The 18,297-nt window shown below is 36.7% G+C and overlaps 1 protein-coding gene across 2 annotated transcripts in view; it reads left to right on the top strand.

Annotated features, from left to right (window-relative positions):
* NBAS (NBAS subunit of NRZ tethering complex) overlaps positions 1–18,297 on the top strand; it is a 459,930-nt gene that overhangs the window by 175,529 nt on the left and 266,104 nt on the right. For both annotated transcript variants that reach the window (XM_030921163.1, XM_010354668.2), the window contains exons 29-32: positions 1,386–1,488; positions 5,011–5,240; positions 10,106–10,218; positions 18,139–18,252. In XM_030921163.1, coding sequence (XP_030777023.1) covers positions 1,386–1,488; positions 5,011–5,240; positions 10,106–10,218; positions 18,139–18,252 — 560 coding nt within the window. The remainder of the gene's footprint in view (positions 1–1,385; positions 1,489–5,010; positions 5,241–10,105; positions 10,219–18,138; positions 18,253–18,297) is intronic.

The raw sequence follows: 18,297 nt of genomic DNA, 5'->3' as shown, positions 1-18,297 counted from the left end.
TAAGATGAACTTTGGAGAGAGGCAGAGAGAATTACAGCATATTGTCTCTCCTACTTGAATCAATATTAGAATCATACACATGACTTAAAAAATAAAAAACCGAGATGTATTTGTAACTTCAGATTCATTCATTCACATTTGTTGAATGTTTATTACATACCAGAAAAATAGAGGGGGTCTTTTCATATATTTTGGTAAAAGTTAATGTTTATGCTATACAAAAAGGGAATCTAAAGTTCAGGGAAATTAGAAAATTTATTCAAATTCATGGGTAATTTAGCTTATTCTTATATTTAGGAGCACGTTGCTTCAATGCCTGTGTTTTGTCAAAATTAATCTCATTTATTGCTTATCACTGATGTGGGCTTTCAGTGAGGAAAGTGAAAGTCAGGAATATTAAATGACTTGCTCACAATCACACAACTAAGTTGTGACTTTGTTTGAATTTGGGAACAAAACCCTTTCCCCTGCTGTAGGAGAATCTGACCATAATTCTCTAGCTCTGTAACTCTGGAAATCAATATAAAGTGGTTTTTAATCTAGATTATAGAGGCCTCACTACTTAGCTAAAACAGATCCCTGATTGGTAAATTGCCTCTGGCCTGGAGGACCTGTAAATGAAGTAGAAATACCTGACGGGGGCTTTATGCTTTGGGCTTTCCTGAGTGCATTGCAAGAGATGTTGGCTCTTTCATGACATGTAGCTTGTTCCTAAACACAGCAACGCCAAGAACTACTCTCTGAGGGTCTGGCTCCTTCTACTGGGGCAGTCACCTCAGAAGAGAACTCCTGGAGTGCTCTGTGAGTTGCTTTGTGGACTGCTGCCAGTACTCTCACTGTAAGAAGCAACTGATGCTGCCCTGCTGGTGAGCCATGGTTCTTGTCCCCCAGGCTGATGGCAGATGCGGCCTGCGGTTGTCCTATGGATGTGAATGTTCAGTTGAGGTCCAGAAGACCTCTTGACAGGGATTGCTGAGTGATGAAGATGGAATTTGAAGCCAACCTCTGTCATCAAGTGCTTTTTCTGCTGTATCATAGCTGCTTTATCTTGCAATGGTTCATTTTACCTTAGAAACACAGCTTCTTTACCTTTACCATAATTACCATTCAATTCCATTTCAGCGTGTGTCTGCGCAGGCTATGACAGGCCGCTTTGTCACCGTCTCTAGCATTGAAGCATAGCTGCCCAGCTTTCCCCTCTATCTTTAATCCAAGTGTTCTCCTGTCAATTTAAAGGAGATATATTCCTTTTGATCATTTGGGAGCTGATGTGGTATATAGAGTGGTTTTTTTTTTTTTTTTTTTTAACTTTTGACCATTTGAAGAAAGAGTTTTATTAATTGTTTTCTTTTCCTCTTCCTTCTCTTTTTTATGTGTTGTTCCAGGCAGCCTCCTGTCAGTGAGTCTCATTGGAGAATGTTGCTGCAAGACATGTTAACTATGCAGCAGAATGTATACACATGTCTAGATTCTGATGCCTGCTATGAGGTAACTCTAGAACCATACACAATTTTTTTTTAATTCAACAGTTTTGATTGTTATGGTTTATTGAATGCAAGAATGATGACCATAGGCTACCCTGGAAGTAATATTATTTAATAATAGCCAATAACTAACTAGTGCTTTATTCACATTTTTAGAAAATGTGAATTGTACTTGACTTTTCTCACTTCCATAGTTTTAGTGGTCACTAAAACTTGTCTAATGCATCTGAGAAAGACCTTGAAATCTGTCCTGTCTTCATCTCTGCTGAACTGCAGCAATCCCCATACTTGTTTCCCTACCTCCAACTCTAGTTTACACGGTAAAAAAGTATTTTTCTAAAACAAATCTTTTCATGACACACCCCTTCTAAAAATGTGGTGTTGTTCCATATCAATAATCAAAAAGTAGCTCTACTCCTTAGCATGACATAGAAAGCTACAGAAGATGCCAGCTCCCTTACCCCTTCCACTTTTGTCACTGTCCATCATGTACCCTATGTTGCAGTAGCACCATCAAGCCTGTCATCAGTTCCTCCGTCCACCCTGCTGTTTCATGTTTCCGTCACTTTGCACACATTGTTCCCTTGGCCTGGAATATATTCCTCTTTCCTTTACTTAGAAAACTCCAACTAAAAGTTCAGAACTCAGCTCACTAATTATGTTTTCTAGGATACCTTCCTTTGTCCTTCCTCATAAGTTGCCTATAGTCTTTCTTTAAAATGTAGTTGTTTATTTGTGCATTTCTTCCATTTGGTCGTCAGCTCCTAGACAGACATTATTGTATCATGTGCACTCTCATATCCCCTAATGCGTTTTATAACATATGGATTATAAAGGATACGTAAGAAATGGTTATCAGTTGACTGGGAGTATAATCCAGGGGGATTTACTCATTGATTTGGAAGAGATATATACACGTGTGTGTGTGTGTGTGTGTGTGTGTGTGTGTGTGTGTGTCCAGTCGCCAAGTCAGAGGCAGATTACCAGTATTTATATTTCCATTTTATATGTGTAAAATCTCCAAGTCAGAGGCAGTTTACCAATATATATATTTCCGTTTGTGTGGAAAAAATGACCTAACTCATTTTTAATAAGATGCAATCTAAAACAAGTTTTTTTAATTTGAATTTTCTTGTTAAATAAGCCAGGCACAAAATCATAAAGAGTATTTCTTGTGTCGCTTTGCTCTTATACTGCAAAGCATAACCCATTGATGAAATTAGAATTGTAAAAATAGGTCTCTGCTTTGTGAAATTGTTTAGTTTTTAAATTCAGGGCGATTTTAACAAAGAATGCTAATGTAGACTGTTGAGAAATGAATGGTTTTATATTTGAATTTCAAGTTTTTAAATGCATGAATAACTAATGTTTCTATTGATGATTACAGTCTCTGACCACATACAACTGCCAGTGTCTTCCCCTTTTGCATCTAAAGCAAAACCTGAAACCAACTTCATTAGAACATAATTTGTATGCACATGAGATTTAAAACCCAACTGTCACTAGTATGTTTGAGGTAGTGTTTTTACATTGGAGTGGCATTATTTTGATTCATTCCTGTTTCTGATTCTGATTGCAAAATTGGCAGTAAGTATATTACATTTGAATTATTTTCTGTGTGGAGTAATCCATCAAAACAACTCATTATATTACATTTTAAAAATATTTTAACACCTTTTTATTAGGCTTTGATATTTTAATAACTTCTGTCCATGGGTCTCCCTTGTGGAGAAAACATTTGAAAGCATGTTATAACAGTTTTGAAAAGGCTGTAGGAGACAGTAATAAAGATTTGACAGACTTAAAAATTTAAATATAATTTAAAATATGCTATGTTGTCTTAGTGACTTGGTTGTTAGATTTTGCTGTCCTTGGAAAATAATTTGAAAGTTCTAGTGGCATAATTTTGAAAATGTTAGATAAAGATTTATATATAGCCTGTAGAACAGAAATCTATGTTGTTCATTTTAGCAACTGTTCCAAGTTTTAGGGCAAATATTTTTCAGTATTGGACATTGACTCTTTATGGCTTACTTGAGTAGACCAGAGATATATGGAGAAACTATGACATATAAGTCATCTGGATTAGACATATTGTAAGCCATTTTCATCTGTCAGATATAAGTGATTAGGGTTGCTCTTTAATAGTTCGCTTTCTGTCACAGTATCTGCTTTATAGCGGATCCCTCTTAGATACAGTGTTTTTATCCTTATCAGACATCTTAGCAAAGGCTTCTCTAAAAATGCCTTCTGCAGGAAGCCTAGACATAAAGAAGTGAAAATAAGGGCATCCTGTGAAGATTGGATGGTCTTCTTAATTATATTGAAACTCTTGCTTCTCCATTAAATGTTACTTTTTAAAAATCTCTTATTTCTGTGCTATCCTCATCCAACTATAGAGTGACGGGAGTACATTTTGGGGGAAGTTCTTAGACTAATTATATGTAACGTTGTTAGTGTACGTTTAAAAAGATTGCTTTGTTTATGTAAACAATCTCAATTATAGAAGGAATTTTGTGTTAATCGATGTTAGTTGCCTAGTAGAGTACAGTGATATTTGTATGAATATCTTCAGTATCTCTTGTTTTACTTAAATAATTTTTAATATGTACATTATTTAAAAACTCAGCATTATAATATATTTTAATTTTAATGACTGCTTGTAAGTATAGCATTTGTGGCATGACTGGTTCATAAGACTTAATTCAGATGCTTCAAGCTGTATTATATTCAAAGATTTTTCTTTCTTTTTTTTTTTTTTTTTTTTTTGTTTGAGACGGAGTCTCGCTCTGTCGCCCAGGCTGGAGTGCAGTGGCCGGATCTCAGCTCACTGCAAGCTCCGCCTCCCGGGTTCACGCCATTCTCCTGCCTCAGCCTCCCGAGTAGCTGGGACTACAGGCGCCCGCCACCTCGCCCGGCTAGTTTTCTGTATTTTTTAGTAGAGACAGGGTTTCACCGTGTTAGCCAGGATGGTCTCGATCTCCTGACCTCGTGATCCGCCCGTCTCGGCCTCCCAAAGTGCTGGGATTACAGGCTTGAGCCACCGCGCCCGGCCCAAAGATTTTTCTTTTAAGAAATTAAAATGGGGCCGGGCGCAGAACCCATATCAAAAATGAAAATTAAAATTAGGAAAAAGAGAAAAAATAGAAATGGTTAAAAATAGTTTTAAGCAAAATGGGCCCTGTTGAGAGTGGGATAGTATGTCTAATCCTGTTTTTAATGAATATCAATTTCAGATAGTTGACCTAAGTATTTATTGTAATACATTATTATGCTTAATTTTGGTTTAATCAATGAAATTATTCTTTCTAAAAGATCGACTTTTTTTAATTGAGGGGAAATTCACAGAATGTAAAATTAACCATTTCAAAGTATACAGTTCATTGTCATTTACAATGCTGTGTGGCCACCACCTGTAGGATGGATGTGTTTTTTAATTTATTTCATTTGGATTTCAGAGCCTTCATTTCATTGAGAATTGAATCTTCCCTTTTTATAGCTAATTCCAGTTTCTCCTTTTTTCCAGATATTTACAGAAAGCCTTCTGTGCTCTAGTCGCCTTGAAAACATCCACCTGGCTGGACAGATGATGCACTGCAGTGCTTGTTCAGAAAATCCCCCAGCTGGTATAGCCCATAAAGGGAAACCCCACTACAGGGTCAGTTATGAAAAGAGTATTGACTTGGTTTTGGCTGCCAGCAGGGAGTACTTCAATTCTTCTACCAACCTCACTGATAGCTGCATGGATCTCGCCAGGTAGAGTCACTCCATAGTCTTCTCTAAGATGGAGGGGGAAAGTCAGAATGTACAAACTGTGTTGTTATTTTTCCTTTACAAAATATAATATCACAGGTACAGATTGACTATATGGGGCACAGTTATTTTTTTGCTTGAAAATAAAAAGAAAACAATGTTATGAATGTCCATCAGCTTAAACCTTTTTCTCCAGCACGCTTTCTCATGGTCATTTTGGCTGATTATCTATAAGGCTGTGTATTTCTCTTCTGTTGTAAGAGATTCATGTGATAGCCTATAAATTCAAGTTCTGAAAATTTTCAGCATGCATAGGTGATGTCTGTCTCGTTCATGTAGCTTTCACTTTGTTTAGAGATAAGGGACCTAAGGGACCTAAATGCCAGGGCATAAATCTTTGGGGGAAAAAAAAAGAGACAAGGGACCTGATTAGATGATAAAGCTTAGAAGTCACTTCCTGGCTGAAATTTCTTGACTATAAATTCAATTCCTCTCTTGTCCCCATTGTACTCCGATTTTAGCCCACTCCTCTTATTTAACACTAGTAAGGTGTGTTCATAATCTGAGTTCTCATAATTAGGTATACACAATTGCGGTGATTTTTTTAGAAGACTTGATTCAAGATTTAGGGTTGCTTTTTATAAAGTTTTTTAAATAAAGTTAAAAGAGCCTAATAAATACAGATCAAGGAATAAAATATGTATCACCTCTGTGTTAATGAATCTTAAAAGCTTAAAAAAGATAATCTTCCTTGTTCAACATTTCAGAAAAGCAGTTTACAGACGGTCCCCAACTTGAGACGGTTCAACTTTCAGTTTTTCAACTTTATGAGAGTGTAAACGTGATATGCATGCAGTAGAAACAGTACTTTGAGTGCTCATACAACCATTGTGTTTTTCACTTTCAGTTCAGTATTCAGTAAATTACATGAGAAATTCAACATTTTCCTATAAAATAGTCTTTGTGTTCGATGATTAAAAGCCTAGCCAAGCTGTAGGCTAATGGAAGTGTTCTTAGCACTTTTAAGGTAGGCTTAACTAAGCTATGATGTTTGTTAGGTTAGGTGTATTAAATATGCATTTTGAATTTATGATATTTTCAACTTGCAATGGGTTTATTGGGACATAACCGCATTGTAAGTTGAGGCACATCTTCAATTGTATTAGGTCCGCTGTCCCCTGCCTTCTGAGTGATACGCTGCTGTTCTTGCCACTCCTGGTCATTTTCCAACTCTTGTTTGCAGTGTCTAGTTCCTCTAATACGTATTTCTCCTTCCATTGGTACCCTGGACATCTGAGTCTGTTTTTTTCTCTTTGTCTGAGATCCCCTTTCTAGACTCTGCTCTACTTTTCTTACTCAGAGCTGTGTTGATCCTCATTCATTTCTAGAGACATACTTTTTAATTTATTTTTTCCTCCTCAAGGCAACTGACAATTTTGCTGAACCCCTGAGTTTGTCATGTAATCTCTCGGTTTTTGTTTCTTGATCAAATAAACTGAAGAAAGGTAGAATCTCTTCAGTAATAAGGTGGCTATGGTCTCTAGCAAATTACTTACTTATTTGTTATTCTTACTGTGTCTGCTTTTGCAACACTGTACATCCTAAGTTTATCCTGTTTTCTCAGATTTTCTGGTTAACAGTCTGTAAGAGATTATACATTTTATTTGATAGGAATTATCCACTCACTATTTAAACAAAGTAGTGAGATTTTTGAGCCCAATCATTTTCCCACTATTTTGCACATTATACCTGTGTATAGTTTTACAAAAATGAGATAATACTATACATTTCTTGTTATTACACACTTTTTTCAGTTGTTTATGAAGCTAGTATATACAGATCTGCAGCATTTCCATATGCTTTACGGCATTGTGTCGAGTGGTTGTGCTAGATTTGTTTAGTTCTTTTCTGACTGCATTTAATACACCTTTTCATTGTCCGAGAAGCAGCAGAGTATAGAGGTTAAGAACACAGCAGTTTCTCCAGCCAGATGTCTATGTGCAAATCCACTTTTTTTCAGCTAACAGCGCTGTGACGTTGGGCCAGTCATCAGGACTTCAGGTTCTTCACCCGCAACATGTGGATAATAGTAGGATTATATCATAGGGCTATTGTAATATTAACTGAGTATGTAAAGTGGTTAGAACTATGCCTGTTGTAGATGGATAATGCAAGAGGAATTGCTGGATCAAAGGATAAGCACATGCAAAATTTTGATGTTTGTTATCAAATGGCACCACTTTCTTTTCCGTTACCTAAGGCACTAAAGGGCCCCTTCTCTAAATTAATTTTCAGTCTTTCCAGTGTTTGCCTGTTGAACAGCTTCATTTGCACTTTTACATTTGAAACTGATTTCTAGCTTTAATTATTTTTCTTTTGGGGTGTTCATCTTTTTACTATTGATTCTTATGAGCTTATTTTGGAGCATAAGGAATGTTTGCCCTATGCCTATCTCAAATATTTTACTACATTGCCAACTTTGTATTTTATGTGATTTATCTTTCCAATTGCTATTCAGAATTCTTTTAAAATTGTGGTTCTTTTACAATTTCTGTCTTTACTGTCATCCTTTGAAAGGCTTGAATTCCCAAGACTATTAAGACAGTTTTTCATATTTTTTAGTGCTTTGATAGCTTTATTTTTTACATTTCAGTTTTATCTTTATTTGGAATTTATTTTGATATTTTGATTATGGTAGCAATTGGAACACCTTCATTTTACAAACATGCTGTATGTGTGTAACGTGGCACTGCACTGATTGCAACCTGTGAGCCTGAGTGTATTTCAGTGTTTATAGTTATGTTGAATGTAGAAAATAACCCGTACATTCTTACTGATTAAAGCATTATTTATTAATTAACATTTTATTGAGGAAGCAATAAATATTTAAACAATACAAAAAGGATATATTGGAGAGATTGATTTTCCCCCCACATGACTAATAGTTATTTCAGACCCAGCAAAGCTTAAAAGTAACTCCTCCACCGTGTCCCCCCCATTTTCACCCCCCCACCAGTGATATCTTATCTCAGAAGGAATTATGTTTTCACTAACCATGTTATTGAACTTGACAAAGTTGTTTAAAGCAGTTAGCTCTTTCTTTTCTCCTAAGTGATTCTATTTTTATTTCGAATGATGAAAATACCAAATAGAATCGCTTTTGAAACTGGGAATTGTATTTCACCTCAATCTTTTTGGCAGGTGTTTCCCAGAGATCATTTAAAAAGCTGGTCCTTCTATGTTTCCCCTTCATTGCATCTCTTTTTCTCCCACAAGGACACACCTTCATTTCACAAACATGCCCTGTGTGTATAATGTGGCACCAAACTGATTGTGACCTGTGAGCCTGGATGTATTTCAGTGTTCACAGCTATATTGAATACAGGAAATAGCCCAGACATTCTTACTGATTAAACAGTTATTTATAAACTCTTTGTAAATAAATTGTTGAGGAAGCAATAGATATCCAAACAATACAAAAAGGATGTATGTATTGACAATAAGTCTCCCTCCTCATTCTAGTTCTCCTAACTTTATCCTTCAGTCATTTTTAAATATTGATTTCTTATGTATCCTTCCAAAACTTTTTATCGGATGTTACCTCTTCTTTCTTAAGTCATGAATAAATTCTTACTATTATGCATACGTTTCTGTGCACTGTTTTATTTTTCACTCATATTCTGTATTGAAGGTTATTCATTGAGTACAGACAGATGTATTTTATTCCTTTTTGATGGTTGTAGAATATTCCATTATATGATTTATTTAATTTGTTCCTGATTTGATATGCTTTATTTCATTTTTAAAAACAATCTGGTAGTGAGCATCAATCATTATATGTCTTTGAGCACATGTGAGCCTATCTGTAATATAAATTTTGAGAATTTATTTGTAATTTAGAATTTGTTTGTAATTCCTGGGTCTAGAGGAAAAGAAAATGTAAAAAAGTGCATTTACAGTTTTGATAGAAACCACAAAGAGATTATAGACCTTTCACACTTGAATCAACAGTAGATGTGAGTGTGCAATTGATTTAAATCCTCCAGTTTTACAAGAGCAGGCTAGGCCTGTATCTGTCACTCAGTCTTGTGAATGCCATGCTGGGGCTTAGATGCCTGCATCTCATGATCTGTGATTCTAGCATTCATGAGCCCTTTACCGTCTGATCTATCTTTCTAGTCTTACATTCCAATGTTCCTCTAAACACCTTTAGAGAATGAGTTTATTCATTAAATGAAACTTTTATTAAATGTAGTTTCTTTGAATTTAAACAAAAACTTACTTAAAATACTCCATGGGAATCCCACATTCTTAGCTTAGCAAATCACTTTCTTCTGTAGTTCATCTCAGAACTATATATTACCAACAGATTCCTCCTTTTTGATCAGAAGCATGTTCTCTGTGCAGTTTCCTAAGTCATTTCTTGTTTCTTTTGAGAGACCAAATTATGACCAAATCAAGACATTTCTGTTTTTCTTAGAAGGGAAACTGGAAATTATCTGAACTTTATCCTTTAAAAGAATTTTTGTAATATAATCATTACATTTGCATTCAACAGTAAAAACGGCACTAAATACAGAGTTATGATGCTTCCTACCATGATGCCATTTTGTACTGTGAAAGTAGCTGTAGGCAATTACTTCACTTCCATGAGCTTCAGTTTTAGCTCGCTGAAAAGTCAGATAGATGATGATGTTTGCCTACCTCACAGGCTTACCATGAGGATTAAGATAACAGAAGGCATCCAGTGGAATGAATTCCTGGGATGTAGTAGATTTTTGGTAAATATGTGTTGGATCTCATGTTGTTGAACATAGAGGGGCGAACATACGTTGCTTCTTTTTAAAAATGTATCTAATTTCTTCTAGGTGCTGCTTGCAACTGATAACAGACAGACCCCCTGCCATTCAAGAGGAGCTAGATCTTATCCAAGCCGTTGGATGTCTTGAAGAATTTGGGGTAAAGATCCTGCCTTTGCAAGGTGAGTTTTCTACTTACTGTTGCACTGTTACTAACTTACATTGCAGTAATTTACTAGTATTCTTTTTCAGTTTTTAAAACTAAAGAGTAGCTTTGGTCATGTAATCCATTAGTGATAGATCCTGCCCTTGACCCATTATTTTAAATGAAATCTCAAGTGGAAACCCAAAAGAAAAAATAAAGCCAACATTTTACTATAAATTTATTTTTTAAAGTTCACATGTGTAACATTTAAAGAAATAACATCAGTAACAGAGCAGTGAGGCTATAGGGTAAAAACAAAAAAGGATATTGGGGATTACGCATGAGAATGTATCAGATTTATATCAGTTTTGATATACAATTTATTTCTGGATTTTGTTTCAGTTGCATAGATTTATAACTAGCTGTAAATAAAAATAGTTTTTTCTTTTTATGCTTGTGTCAGTATATTCTTTAAGTCCATCTATTTTTTTAAAAGAGGGAATGATAGGAAATTTTTGTTTAGAATTTAATTACTAGAGATATCTTAATATTATTCAACTTCTTTCATTTAAATTTAAAAGTCACCTAGGTATCATCCCAAACAAGCAATATGTTAAAGAGTCACTTGTCTCATCTATTTATGCCGTGAGGACTGTTTGCATCTCATGGTGTACTGGACCTGAAACCTGACCTTCCCTGTTGAGGAAGGTAGATTTTCTGTTGCGTTAAATCCTGGACCTCTGCGCCCTAAATGAACAGAGTGGCTTGGTATTATTAGCAGTGTGCTTGGCTGGCTTCCTTGTAATCTGTTACCTCTGTTCAACTCTGGAAATATTTGAGACTGATGGTGGCAGAGGTTTAGATTTCTTACGAGTTCCTTGGTGTCTTTGTCCTGTGTAATGATTAGAGTTGGATGGATTTTAGAGGATATGGGCCAGTAGAGACATTCTCATGTTTTCAGTGGGTTTCCAATGTGACTTGACTAAAAGTTAAAGTTTTGCATCTCAGACAAACTCATTAGGCTGGGCACAGTGGCTCACACCTGTAATCCCAGCACTTTGGGACGCTGATATAGGAGGTTCACTTAAGTCCAAAAGCTTGAGACCAGCCTGGGCAACATAGTGAGACCCTGTCTCTACAAAAATTAAAAAAGTTAGCCGAATGTAATGGCATGCATATGTAGTCCCAGCTACTCAGGAGGCTGAGATGGGAGGACTGCTTTGAGCCCAGGAAGTTGAGGCTGCAGTAAGCCATGATCATGCCATTGCATTCCAGCCTGGGCGACAGACCTAGACCCTGTCCCAAAAAAAATTATTAGACTCAAAAGAGGTAATATTGTTACTTTGAATATCATTGTTTGGAAACAATTTGTATGTGATTATAACTATCTTGTGGTATCTTAAGCAATTTTATCTAATGTGATTGCTAAATTACTAGAAAATTTTATTCATTTGTACAATTCATGTAATTTTTGAGCTCAAAACTTCTTAAAATTGTGAAGATTTTTATTCTTAAATGTCTGAAGTCATTAACTACTTCCCCCTCAAATATTTATTTAATTGCAGTTTTAGTCAAGGAAGAATCCAGAGCACAAGGAAGCTTTTGCTCTGTTTTTATCTCTTGTTAGGCCGTGCTGTTACAGATTTAACTGTGTGTGTGTGTGTGTGTGTGTGTGTGTGTGTGTGTGTGTGTGTGTATCTGTGTGTCTGTGTTTTATCTCCTTATATAATTCAAGCAGATAGGTATAATACAACAAATTTTTCTTACAGTCCACCCAAGTGCTACTGGATTTTGAAATATTACATTGAGCCCTGATTTTCTGTGCTGATCAATTAGCAGTATTTTTGGCTGGTGATATGTATATCAGCTGCTGGATTTGAATACCCGCAACCAAAACCGCTGCCCTGCTGTAGCTTCTGAGAATTTTCTGACTGAGGAGTATTTTAAGAAAGACATTTGCTTTCATGTCTTGACAGCTTTCCACCTTGATATATTGATTTGGAGTTTCCCATTAGAATGACTCAGAAAACCTTCCGGACGTGAAGATGGAATATTGCCTTTGTATACTTTTTGTTGTGTTTATCTCACAGATGCCATTTAGGTTTTAGCTTCTTTTGTATTCATCAGTAATATTAGAGAAAGAAAACAACTTGATATTTAGAAATTTATGGTTTAGGTATTTTTATTGTAGTCAGTGTACATAGTTCATTTTGTCATTTTGCTTTGTTTTGAAGCCTTCTTTGCCTACACTCCAGGAGTTGCTGTTTCTTGTCAAGTAAAGGCAAGCATTTCTAACTAAATTGTAATCCATGAGCTAATTGAAAACAGGAACGGAAGTTGCATGTAAAAATGACTCCCTATGTGTGAGTCTTCTGTGAAATATTTGTGTGTGTGTATATGTGTATGCTTTTCTCTTTATTTTGGGTGTTTATGTACATTTTTCTTAATATTTAAATGAGTAGCCTTTGAATATTTCATTTCGTCCACATGTTCTTTCTATAATAGGGTAGGTAGCTTTTCTGACTTATAGCATTTTAGTTACACTCAGCCTGGAGCTACTTCTGCCACTTATTACTGGGTAACTGGGGGCAAGTTTTAACCTTTCTTTAGGTTTTCTCATTTACCAAGTGGGGGTACTAATAAGAATCTTACAGAATTGCTTATAAGGAATATGTATACATTTATAGTGCCTAAGATACAGTAAGGACTGTATAATATCAATGATTATTTTTGATACTTAAAGGTATTTTTTAAATAATCATAGAATTAGTGTGGTCTCACCTGTCTTCTCATTCCCCGCTTCCTTTCTCTTCATTCCTGTTTCCTTTCTTCCTCACATGCTTCCCCTCCCTCCTCAGCATCTGTTCATTGCCCTCTCTCCACCTCCCCGCCTTTGCTTTCTTTAATAAACATAAATTTAGGCACTTACCCTACTCTGGGAACTGAAATAATGACGGGGACAAGGCACATCCTATGACTTTACAGGGCTGTCACACTGATAATGAGACAGGATTACCCCAGAGTGTCATGTGTGAGCTTACATTATGGTGCAGCCACTTTGACAACTGTGGCAACAGTGTCTTTGAGCTTCACAGTTCTCAGATTGGGATACTAATAAAATATTCCTTACACAGTCCTGTAAGTTATATCTGGAGAAACCTAGTATTAGAAGATTCCATTCTTTATAAGTATTTCTGTGAATATGTCAGTAGATAATAATATAGCTAATATTTATTGAGTGATTTTTATGTTCCAAATATACTTTATATGTATTCACTAATTCACAAAATGCCTTTTGGGCATTGTATTAACCTGTTCTTACACTGCTATAAAGAAATACCCAAGACTGGGTAATTTATAAAGGTTTATATAAACTCACAGTTTAATTGACTCACAGTTCCACATGACGGGGGAGGCGTCAGGAAACTTACAGTCATGGCAGAAGGCAAAGGGGAAGCAAGGATCTTCTTCATCTGTTGGTGGGAAAGAGAAGAGTCTATTTGAGAACAAGGAAGTGCCACGCTTTTAAACCACCAGTGGTAGTGAGAACTCACTCTCATGAGAAAAGCATGGGGGAAACCACCCCCATGATCCAGTCACCTTCCACCAAGTCATTCCCTCAACACCTGGGGATTACAATTCAAGATGAGATTTGGGTGGGGACACAAAGCCTAACCATATCATTTCATCCAGGCCCCTCCCAAATCTCATGTCCTCACATTTCAAAACCAATCATGCCTTCCCTTCAGTCCCCCAAAGTCTTAACTCATTTCAGGATTAACTCAAAAGTTCAAGTCCAAAATCTCATCTGTGACAGGACAAGTCCCTTCTACCTAGGAACCTGTAAAATCAAAAGCAAGCTAGTTACTTCCAAGATCCAATGGGTTACAGGCATTGGATAAATACCTCCATTCCAAATGGGAGAAATTGGCCAAAGCAAAGGGGCCACAGGCCCCTGCAAGTCCGAAACCCAGCAGGGCAGTCATTAAATCTTAAAGCTCCAAAATAATATCCTTTGACTCCATGTCTCACCTCCAGGGCACACTGATGCAAAGGGTGGGCTCCCATGGCCTTGAGCAGCATGGTAGCTCATGCTTCTAATCCCAGGACTTTGGGAGCCTGAGGTGAGTTGATTGCTTGAGCTCAGGGGTTTGAGACCAGCCTGGGCAACATGGCAAAACCCATCTCTATTTTTTTAAAAATTAAAAAATTAGCCAGGTTTGGTGGTGCATGGCTGTAGTCCCACTTGGGGTGCTGAGGCAGGAGGATCGCTTGTCCTAGTAGGTCGAGGCTGCAGTAAGTTGAGATCATGTCACTGCACCCAAGCCTGGGCAACAGAGCGAGACCCTATCTCAAAATAAAACCATGCCATGTAGGGTGGTGGTATTGTTTCCGGTGTTCAGATGATGAAATCAAGGCACAGGGAAGTTAAGTAACTTGACTAGGTTGCCTAGGGTCATCCAATTAGTTAGAGGTGGAGCCAGAATTCAAACCTAGGTAGTCTGGCTCAAAAACCTACATTTGTAACAGCAGACAATACTCTACTGAGGAAAAGGTGTGAGAGTAAAAGGTTCTTTAAGAAGGAAACTCTTATCCTCTTACTGGTCAGCTAAGTGTCTGACTCCTGCGTATTACACCTTCCTGGCCTACACACTTCAAATTTGTATAATGCTTCCACAACATCACTAGTAACTTCATATGTTGTGGACCTTTGTTGCCATTCCCGAGTGATTGAAATTGATATTGCATAACTATTGTTTGAGGGGCATTTGGAATATAGGTAGCCAGTTAGAAAATGCTTTTTACATTTGAGACACACAGGCACACATATGTCTGTGTGTGTGTATGTATACGTGTATTTTATAAAAGGTTTTTAAAAAATCACTTCAGATATTTTCATGATTTCTACAGGAAAATTAGTTTATCTTTAATTATTAAAAGGTACATACATGCATGTCTTTTTCATGCTCATTCATTCAGTTTGGAAAGGAATTTTAGGAGTTGAGCACTTCTTCCTTCTTAGAAAGATAGTAATATATAGGGCTTGAATTTATTTAACTGAGAATTCACATTTTGAAATATAATTAAACAGGCCCTAAATCAGCAGAAAAAGGGAACTGGAATAGTGATTGTCCAGAGGATCAGAAAATACGTAAGTAAATAAAGTAAAAAGTCATCTGAACAGGGTAATTGCAATCTATTAGAATCCTGCTCTCCAAATTTGTTTAAGATACTTCAAATATTAGTAGTGTGTGTTGCTTAGGGCAATAGGAGACAAATGATTAAAGATGAGTGTTCCATTAAATGGAAGTTTAGAGAAAGTGATGATCCATTGCTGTGTGTGGTTTCAGTTCTCTACCTTGATTTTATTGAGCTAGAAAAAGAGTGGTAAAAGTAAGGAAGTCAGTTTAGTAGAATTACTAAAGCTAGAGCTTCTCTAAGAAGAATACAGTAATTCATCAACAAAGCCATAAAAGCAGCTATGAAAACTCCAGATTTTTACATAGCAGAATGCAGATAATATCTGCGACAAGTTTTGTTTTGAAAATCAAATTAGAAATATGTTAAAAGTACCTATCTCATAATTATCATATGTTACTGAATCTGGAAAAAGCCCCACAAAATAGTAGCAGATATTGAGGAAAAAATTCACAATATTTTTATTGTGATAAGGCATGGAAAGGCTTGAAGTATACTGTATCGGTGAGTTTTTACGATTGTGCTGTAGTGAAAAACTCAGGATCTCCATAATATGTGATAACAGACTTATTCCTTGCTCACAATCGTGTCCACTTTGGTTGGCCGCAGCACCACCCCATGAGACACGGCCTTGTCACAGTAGAGGGGAAAGATCTGTAGTGGAATTCCACGATGACTCTTAACAGTATTCACTCAGAAGTGGCATGTATCATTTCCACTCACATTAATTGCCTGTAGATGTCACAGGGCCAAGCCTTCTGTTACTGAAGCAGGAATTTGGGATATGAATAGTTGCAGTGGATAATTGGGAAGAGTAATACAGTCTGTAGAAGCTACACTCAGATGTAGGTATTAGCAATGGTGATTTTGAAGGAAGTAACTGAAGAGTACATTTACTTTATATATTTTATAGTGAAGGCCACACACAACAGAATTATTATTGTAGATACATAAAGATTCATTTTAAGAGAGTCTAGGTCAGGTGTGTTGGCCCATGCCTGTAATCCTAGCACTTTGGGAGGCAGAGGAGGGAAGATCACAAGGTCAGGAGTTCTAGACCAGCCTGGCCAATATGGTGAAACCCTGTCGCTACTAAGAATACAAAAATTAGCCAGGCGTGGTGGCACGTGCCTGTAGTCCCAGCTTCTGGGGAGACTGAGACAGAAGAATCGCTTGAACCTGGGAGGCAGACGTTGCAGTAAGCTGAGATTGTGCCACTGCACTCCAGCCTGGGCAACAGAGGGAGATTCCATCTCAAAAAAAAAAAAAAAAGAGAGAGTCAAAACATTAGGAAACACATACTGAAGTATTTAGCAATAAAGAGAAATGTTATTTGCAACTTATTCTCAAATGGTTCAGAAAAAAATAAATGTGTATATATATTTGTGTGTATATATGTGTAACTGTGTATATATGCACATGTATACATGTGTATTATAAATATGTATATGTATTTGTACATGTGTAAGTATTTGTGTGTACATATACATATTTATGTGTAAATATACAGAGGAAGGAAGCAGGGAGGGTGTGTGTGCATGATTGCACATGGGCATGTGTGAAGGCACAAATTATTAATCATCTGTTAACCTCAGCAAAGAGTATAGAGGATTTCTTTGTACTTTCCTTGCAACCTTTTATGAGTTTAACATTAAATTGTAATAAATCCTTACCTTCCCCCAAAAAGCCCATTCCAGAGAAAAAACACCACCTCTGTTCTTTATCTCCCCCGTCCCTGGCCCCTCTCACCTATATAGAAGTTTTCAGAGAACACAAGATGTATGGAGAACAGCCACTGATTTAGGAAAGGATAGATTCAAGGTGTGAAAACATTTAGCGAGCCGGGTTGAATTTTGGTTCCATCACTTTTTCAGTGACCTTTGCCAAAGTACTTAACCCTTTTGCACCTCAATTTCTTCTCTTGAGGATAATAGTACCTGCCTTCTATTAATAAGAGTTTGCTGTGAGGGTTAATATACGTAAAGCACCCCCAACAGGGCCTGAGATGTAGCTCGTCGTATTCCTTTCACAATAGCTGTTATTATCGTAGTTATTATTACAATTATTGGGGGCCAGTCTCCCTGACAGTGCCGTGTTTCTTACAGGTTGCCATCTCTACTGTAAATAAGTACCATTTGTTCCTAGAATATTCGTAGTACCTTTTGTCTAAGGTTTTTTAAATGTGATTTTCATTTCTTCATAGTTTGACTTGGTTTGATCAGATGTGTTTTATTTTCCTAATATCCAGTTTATGTGAGAAAATTGGGCTTATGTTTGGAGGAAGGTTAATAAATTGCAACAGTAAGCACTTTGAAGACTCCTGCCTTCCAAACTGGGGTGATGAGTGGAGATAGCAAATGGATATTTAGAGCAAGGAATGGGGCTTAGGGGGTGAGGTGTGAGGGGGCTGGTATAATACTAAGTATTATATACAAATACTGTCTTGTTTAAATTTTTCCCTAAGTCCCAACATGATACATAAAATAGTGACACAGCTTTTTCTAGTTTCAGATTAACACTTCATTTCCTATGCTTCAGAAGTTTGGTTATAAAGAAAAGATCAAGGTTGTACATTATTTACTCAGAAGCAATAATAATTTTGCCGTTTGTTAAACATGCCTTTTACTTTTACTTAATTCTCCTTCATCTGAAGCCTTACACAATTTTCATTTTCTTTGGATGCCTTGTATTAGGAAGGCCATTAACACCCTTTTATGATGTCCCTGGTCCAAGTCTTTAATATGTCTTTCTTTTGTAGTGCGATTGTGCCCTGATCGGATCAGTCTCATCAAGGAGTGTATTTCCCAGTCCCCGACGTGCTATAAACAATCTACCAAGCTTCTGGGCCTTGCTGAGCTGCTGAGGGTGGCAGGTAAGTCTTTTGAGTACTAAACTGCAGAATAAGCTTTCTGTATTA

This window comes from Rhinopithecus roxellana, chromosome 17 (genome assembly GCF_007565055.1).
Source record: "Rhinopithecus roxellana isolate Shanxi Qingling chromosome 17, ASM756505v1, whole genome shotgun sequence".
NCBI lineage: Eukaryota > Metazoa > Chordata > Mammalia > Primates > Cercopithecidae > Rhinopithecus > Rhinopithecus roxellana.
Note: the sequence above shows the minus strand (reverse complement) of the source record. Positions and strands in the feature narration are given on the sequence as shown.